Source organism: Schistocerca serialis, chromosome 1 (genome assembly GCF_023864345.2).
Source record: "Schistocerca serialis cubense isolate TAMUIC-IGC-003099 chromosome 1, iqSchSeri2.2, whole genome shotgun sequence".
In the NCBI taxonomy this organism is placed as follows: Eukaryota; Metazoa; Arthropoda; class Insecta; order Orthoptera; family Acrididae; genus Schistocerca; species Schistocerca serialis.
In genome coordinates this window covers 1,094,551,682-1,094,559,700 of record NC_064638.1, presented here as the reverse complement: position 1 = coordinate 1,094,559,700, position 8,019 = coordinate 1,094,551,682, and the positions used below count along the sequence as shown (strand labels likewise).

The window sequence follows — 8,019 nt, the reverse complement described above, 5'->3', positions numbered from 1 at the left end:
GAGGAAAGCTCGTGCCATCTCGGCAGCGTGATAAAGACGCCTCCCACTGATGTTCCGCCGTGTCCGCGAATTCCAGATCTAGCGCGTGCGTTCATGTCTCCGGCGAGGAAGAGCTTGTCTCCAACGCGGAGAAGAGTGTCAGCGTCGTGAACGGTGAGGCGGCCTCGTGGCGGTCGGTACACGGCGAGTGGAGGGTCTATATATATAAAGGGGGGGGGGGGGGGTAAGTGCAAACTACCGCATAATCGCAGACAATACTTGATCTCTTAAACTTCTGTCTTTGTAGCCTCGAGTGGCGGCTGAGGATGGAAAACCAGCTAAACATGTAAACAAGCTAAACATGTAAAAACGACAGCGAAAAACGGTTTCCAAAATTCGGTATTCGTCTGCTGGAAATTGTGTCCTACGTAAACGTAGCAATCGTCAAGAAAATGATGAAAGTAATGTTTCCAGCTAGAGCAGGTGAGGAAGTTCTGTGATTGAACTACTTTGATAGCAATGGCATCTGAGTGCGGCGGTACGAGTGAGGCGGAGAAAGAAGTATTTGAAAAAATTGCAAATAATGACGCAGACGGCTTAAAAAGCCTTCTATTACAATACAAAATGAAACCTGACGTATTTGATGAAAATGGTATGACGCCACTTCAACATGCTGCATACAAAGGAAACAAGGAAATGGTGCAAATGTTATTGGATCAGGTAAGTGTCAACACAGTGCAGACGCGGTTTTGAATCAGCTGTCAGTCTTAATCGAATATTTAGAACAGAGCAGGTGGCAGAATTTTTGTTTCTGTTTTCGCAATCAAACTAATCGTTTAGGTGTTACCAATCAAACTTTAAAATTTTTAGATTTTTGTCATGTTTTCTTTATTAACAAATTTTCAGGGGGCCGACGTAAATTCTGGAAAACATGAGCATGGCTACACTGCGTTACACTTTGCGGCGTTGTCAGGGAACGCAGAGTTATGTCGCTTATTGCTCATGGCAGGGGCCAAGAGTCATGCAACCAATACAGTTGGAAGAACAGCTTCGCAAATGGCAGCATTTGTTGGTAACGAACTTTGTTTGTTTAGACAACTGATCTCATTAGTTGTATTATTTTTAGTAATAGACGCCATGCTATGCTTCGTCTGGTATCTTTATGTCGGTGTTTCCCGAACTTAACAGCAGTTATTTCTAGTGTGGCAGTTTTGTAGGTAATTTGTTCAAAGTTTGTGTAAGTAACCGTGGTGTAGTGCAAATTACATAATATGTGATGAAACTTGAAACTGTTATAACTTTACAACAAATAGCAATGTCCCCCCCTCTCTCTCTCTCTCTCTCTCTCTCTCTCTCTCTCCCTCCCCCTCCCTCCCTCTCCCTCCCCCCCCCCTGACACACACACACACACACACACACACACACACACACACACAAAAGAAATCTCACTGCTTCCAATTTGTCATGCATAAAAGTCTGCATCTGTAGTTAAGAGGAATGACCAGTTGAACAGGAAAATAGTGAGCTACATATTGTCATTCAAGATTTTGCAGCCAAGTGTATTTTGTTACTGTACAGAAAAAAAGGTAGTTTCATTTATATATCTCTAGGCTAAAAGTCTTATTATTGACAGATATTGTAATCTTCTGTTGAAGTGAAGTGTATGTTGCAGTGAAAGGCCATCTTTTATTTCTACACACCTTTATATTAATCTTACCTCTTCTAAATAATGAAGTTTGATCATCTCCCTGATGACGGAAGCCGGTTTGAAGAGCTTATTACTCATTCAATCACTAGTAGAGATGAGTCACTTGTACAGTGAGCTGGAATGTCTACAACTCAAGGGCAGTGCAGCTCTGAAAGCACTGACCTCATTTTTGGCGGGATGAAGTTGCGCTGTCTGGCCATCCTGATTTGGATTCCCCACGGTTTACCTGGATCACTAAGGCAAATGCTGGGATGGTTCCTTAGACAAGACTACAGTTAACAACCTGCCATAACCCCCATAGGATACCTGCCCCATTCTCGTAAAGTATCTTATGTATGATGTGTGTTGTATATTTTGTCCTATTGATTTGCACTTATTACTTTGGCAAATCATATATCATTGTGCGATGATCCTTGGATGAAAAATAAATAAAATAAATGAAGCACTTACAGGGAATAGTTGCAAGTCCCAGTCCCAAGCATGGAGATTTGGTGGGTTACTCGTTACATTTTGGCGTAGGGAAGCAAACTGTGTAATTTGACACAACTAGAGTTGCAATTGTTATTGGAATAAATCAGAGAAATTACTCCACTAACGAAGAATGTCCAAGGACCATCATCCACAGCTATCAGTATGACAATTCTTCCAGTGATCAGCTGTGGTGAGGTTTATCACGTTTTTCAGATGTTCATGCTGCGAGATTCTCTTATCTGACTCATTTTGCTTTTGACTGCACTTGATTAGATTAGCAACTGTTCAATAGAGAAAAGTCCTCTTCCCCATTTAATGGCCAAGTCAATTCATTGTCTAAAAGATGCATGGTTTGTATTGTCACAGAAGATGGTTGTGTGTATAGTGTTATGATAGGCAATGAAACTCAACCCAACATATACTTCAGAATAAAAGGAGAGGGAGAGAGAGAGAGAAGAACAAAGGAAAACAGGGAGATGTTACCATACACACCTGAGAGAAATTTATCAGCTGACCACCAAAGAATAATGGCAATTTTGTTTTACTCCATATGAAAACATTTGCCATGAGGAAACAGTATCAATGCCAGTATTTCCTGTCACACTACAAAGCAATGCCCTGAACTGTTGAAAACAAATGACAAGAAAGGCATTTGCAAGAAATTTGTTTACTGTGTGATTATATCAATCCACAATCTGCACTTAGCTCAGAGGGAAAATTTTGGAGCATACAGCATATGATACACATCCTCCTAGAGATGCTTTCACTTATTTAAAAAGTTGAAAGAACACTTGGATGGAGATAATTTCACAGATCACATTGAGGTTCAAGAGACATCGAGAAAATTATTTAGAGACCAGGAAAAAAACTTGTAAGGTATTAGAGGGAGGGAATGAGAAGTGCAGTGGCACTGATAGTGATTATGTAAAGTAGCAACTAATTAATAGTGCACATCAGATATATTTCATTTAGTTCATATCTTGTTGCTTGTTTCACCTCAGTAATGACATCAGTTTGTAAGGCTCCTTGGGAGACAATCTTTCTCTCAAAGGAGAGAGCTAGATGCTCTGTGGTTAACTTTCTCTGGTTGAAAACCTGAAATATTCTAGATATAATAAAGAAATAATAAATCACTGTTCCAGCACGAACCACATTAGCCTCTGGAAATATATGTCAAAGTATTCTGGACACTTAGACGTGTGTGTTTATTGGCAGACCATGGAATATCAGCAAAACCAGCGAACAACTTTGCAAGTTTAGGGTGCTAAGAAGTATGTTAATAAGCAAAAGTGCATTATAGGATGTATTCTAGATTCTGCTTAATCAGTTTGCACATGCTGTCAAGACATAAATGTCAGTCAGAATTAATAGTCAGTATTTCTCACAGCTATAGTTGATTGAGGACAGGTATCTTTTGTAATAATGTATTCGATGCAATGATGGTCTACTTTTGCCACAAAGCATTCCAAGTTTTGCCATCAGAAGGAAATACAAAAGAGGGGCAGGGGATGTTAGTTCATAAAATAGTTGTTATCAATATGGAAATTGAATTCTATATTATTTGTCTCATGCTACTCAAAAGGCCAGATGGTGTACAGTATGAGTTCCTGTAAGCTGAAAACACATTGTCAATCAAGAACATCAAAAGTTTCGTCTGATGTGTAAAGTGATTTATTGACCCCCTCATGAAATAGTTGGAGGAAAGAAGGAGGGTAGGGTTTAACATTCTGCTCACGTGGAGGTCACTGGGTACTGAACATAAGGGCAGAGCTCCACCACAGATTTAAGCGAAGCCAAAAACTTGTAGACAAACAAAAGCTGAACGAAGCCAAAATGAGGATAAGGAGAGCACTGTGAATTGCATTCAATGAATTAAAGAATAAAATTTTGCCAACCAATCTGACTAAAAATCCTAAGAGGTTCCAGTTTCAATCTTAGATAAAGTCAATAAGCAGAATAAAATCCTGTGTTCCATCACTCAGTGCAATGGCAGCAAAACAGAAGATGGTAGACAAGACCAAAAACTGCGTTCAGTAATCCAAAAACTGTCTCATTGTGGAAGAATGTAATACAGCAGATATTGAGATAAGATATCACAGAATACAAAAGCAACTACAATTGTTCTCTAGTGGAAAGGCATCTGGACCAGGTAAAATTCTAAAGCGATGTGAAAGAACTTGCTTCTTTTAGTAGTAGTTTATTGTAGGTGGTTGGAACAATAAGGAGTACCTAGTGATAAGAGAAGAAGAAAAAAAAAAAAAAAAAAAAAAAAGCACAGGTCATTCCTGTTTTCAGGATGAGTTGATGAACTGATGCACATAATTGCAGACTTATGTCACTGATGTCAATTTGCTGTAGAATTATGGTAAGTGTTCTGTTCTAAAGCGTTATAATGTGTTTAGAAAGTGAAAATCTCCTTTACAAAAACCCAGGTGGGTCAGTAAACAGGTATCTTGTGAAACAGAGCCCACTTTGTTCATCCGTGCAATCCAGGGTACAATGAGCAGGGGTGCCCAGTTGATGCCTTGTTCCTTGATTTCCAGAAGGCATTCGATGCAGTTCCGTACTTGCTTAGTGAAGAAAATATGAATTTACCAAGTATCATACCAGATTTGTGACCAGGTTCAAGACTTTAGCGAAAAATTGCTAGAATCTGTAGTAATCTTAAAGATCTGGGAGTAACTGTATGGAAGGAACTAAAGTGGGATAACCCACATAAAACTAATTTTAGGAAAAGCAGGTGTTTTATCACGGTATTGTGTAGTAGATGCAAGAGTGTTACAGAGATGCTCGCCAAACTCCAGTAGCAGCCTCTACAAGAGAGATATTGTGCAACAGGGAGAAGGTTGCTGTTGAAATTCAGAGAGCATACCTTTGAAGTAGAGTTCTGGCAACATATTACTTTCTCCCACATATCCATTTTGAAATAACCATGATGAAAAAATGTGATAAATTAGAGCTCATAAGGAAGCTTATTGACAGTAATTCATCCCATGCACTGAAAATGGAACAGCAAAGGTGAAAATGATAGTGGGATTAATGTAACCTCTACCGCACACTGTAAGGCGATTTTTGTGGTATATATGTAGATCAGACAACAATGGTGAAGGAAATCTGCCATCCCCTTTCCAAAATGAGAAATCCATTTCCTTAACTGCTGTGCCCTCTTGCCCAGTTTCACAGCTGCGTAAGGCATAGTCCATATCAATTCAGGCAAGCTAGGAAAAAAATCTTACCTTCATAGTCTCGGTTGTTATTGAATTTAGCATATGTTAAAATGAAGGCCTAAGTAAGAAACACGTTTTTTTCCCTCCAAAAAAATTTCTGCTCTGAATACAGCCTTCCAAAGATGACACTGCGCATACCAATTTGAAGATGCGAAGTCTGGAAAAAAAAAAATTTAAAATGTTGTATCTCTGGAACAGTTCTAGATATTTTGTCGTTTTATTTTATTTGAAAGATAATTGCTTTATCATTACAAAGAAATCCTCCATTTGGACTTACCTGTCAAAGTTCTTTTGGACAGGTTTTGTAAACGATTGAAATTTTTGCCATACATAAAACCTCTTTTATTACCACATATCATGTAACAGGCTCATAAAAATCAAAACCTAGCCTTATTTAACATAATTTTAGTTTTGAAATATGAGTAAGAGACTCATTTTTCAAGCATTTTAAATGGTTTCAAAGTGTATGTGAAAGGTCCAAAGACTTAAAGGGTTCAATTTATACAACTTCTGTGCACTCTGTTTTGTACTGAAATTAACCAGTCAATGAACTAAAAGTGTGTTCCACTGCTTCAGTATCTTCCTTTGATATAGAGTGATGCCTTTCTGTTGTTTAACCAGTAGGAACTGGAGCACTTACAATCTTCAAAACATTCTGAGTAGGAAGTGAGCACTGATGGTGGTGTTGCTGTCCTTCAGCTGGAAACCTGTATCCAGCAGCTAGTCCATGTGGTAGCATAAAGTTCATTACAATTTCGTTTAACTCATAACTGGTGTCTATAATCTGGGCAGTCCACCAGTTGGTCATACACACACGCCACAAACATCCCACTTCTCAGGTTGTGAATCTGAATATTATCCTGCTGTTTCTGAGGTGTTGGCAGAATGAACCAAATTTCTCTTTAAAGTGCGTACTGTATGAGTTTGCCCATCACTTTGAGTCAAAAAATGTGTGTTCTGAATTCCTTTCACAGGAGTAGTTTCCTAGGACCGTTCTTTTTTTTCTGCTCACGGAATTCTTTGATTTCCTCTTTGGACAAAAGACTGAGGGCTGTGGATGTTTAAGATTTCACGACTCTCATAAAATCCTCAGCATTCTGAATCACAGCTGTATCTGGTCTCTACAGATTGCTTTGTAACATAGTGCTTCATCAGGCCTCCTACACCATCACAACACCCTTTCCCATGACCAGTAGCACTGTATATCCAGTCAGTTGGCACAAGCAACTTACTCAATTCAAACAGCTGGTAATGATTTTTAAAATGACTTGGAGCGCCATCAGAAATGATGATCTTCTCTGCCCCTATTTCCAGTTGAAGAACTTTGCGCATTGGTAGCAAAACACATGCTGAGTCATGTCCTGTGTCATCACTTATAACTGCAACACTTGTGGTCTTGTTTTGAAAATATGTCACTCCTGTAAAAATTGAAACCTGGTCATTACTCCAATGATACTCTTGTATTTCTTGTGGGAGAATGACAGACCAGTACACACTTTTTCACTTCTGCAATGTGTTGTTCCAATTTTTTGAGATGCTGGTGTGTTACTGCTTTCGCTGACCATTTACCAAGTTTATCAATGAAACTGTTAAATGCAACAGTTTTCTTAATTAGTTTATTTTCCTCCCATGTCACATATGTAATTTCTGCAGAGTTATCTGCTACGTTTTCCAGGTCAAGTGTCTGTAAAGACAGCCCTCCCTTTCCAGGGCAGTCACCACATTCTTGGAACAGACAAGTCTCTCGCTTTATGTCACAGACTACTAATGACTTCACATGCCCAACCAAGATGTCATACGTCACATGCTCCAGTAAGTTCTTTAAAGTTACCAAACAAAGTTCGAAATTCACACAGTGCACACATAACAGACGTCTCTAGGTGGGTTCAGAATTACCCACTCAGGTCGTAGTGCATAAAATTTTGATCTTCCAGTATGTGAAGTTGTGTAGTTACTCTTATAAATTGCAAAAGTTTCTTTAATACTGCAAGTCATTTACCTCTTCACTTTCACAACTTTTTGACCTTCAACTGTTACAGTTATAGTGTCTTTTGTTGGCACTCTGGCGAGAACTGTCCCATTTATCTTCCAGATAAAATAACCGCATTATTTGAACTTGAGCTACTTCTACAGGATGACCATAATAGGGATCTGCTCTTTCAAAGACTCCTTTCGCCTATTTTCTTCTGAGGATGGAATTTCTACTTTGAAGAGTGTGGTCAGTTTTGCTGTAGTGTATTCATCCATAGCTTCAGTAATTTTTCTGCACTTTCTTAATGCACAGAGCTTACGACTCGACTTCACTGACCACAGCTTCTTAACAAGGCTATAACCTACCTCTATGGTTGACTGACTCGGGGTATTTAGTTCTTCCTCAATTGCTGTAAAATCTGCACCTTGGGAGGCTTCATATTGTTCAGGTACTATCATTGTTGTTATTCTGTCAAAACGTTTAGAACACAAAAAGTCATCACTGGAAACATCTTCACTTTGAAACAGAGTCTTCAGATGAAAGCACTTATTCCCAACCTGAACAAAGTCTGTTTTTTTGTTTGTCTTATATATCACTCTTTTATGGGTATGCAAATAGTGAGCGCATTTCACTCTCCTGTGGCCCAGTCAGAAGACATTTCA

At 39.0% G+C, this 8,019-nt stretch overlaps 1 protein-coding gene across 1 annotated transcript in view; it reads left to right on the top strand.

Moving 5' to 3' along the window:
- The first annotated feature begins 300 nt into the window (after nt 1-300).
- LOC126416193 (ankyrin repeat and MYND domain-containing protein 2) overlaps nt 301-8,019 on the top strand; it is a 44,321-nt gene continuing 36,602 nt past the window's right edge. Inside the window, exons 1-2 of the mRNA XM_050083784.1 lie at nt 301-699; nt 886-1,051. Coding sequence (XP_049939741.1) covers nt 499-699; nt 886-1,051 — 367 coding nt within the window. The 5' untranslated portion in view covers nt 301-498. The remainder of the gene's footprint in view (nt 700-885; nt 1,052-8,019) is intronic.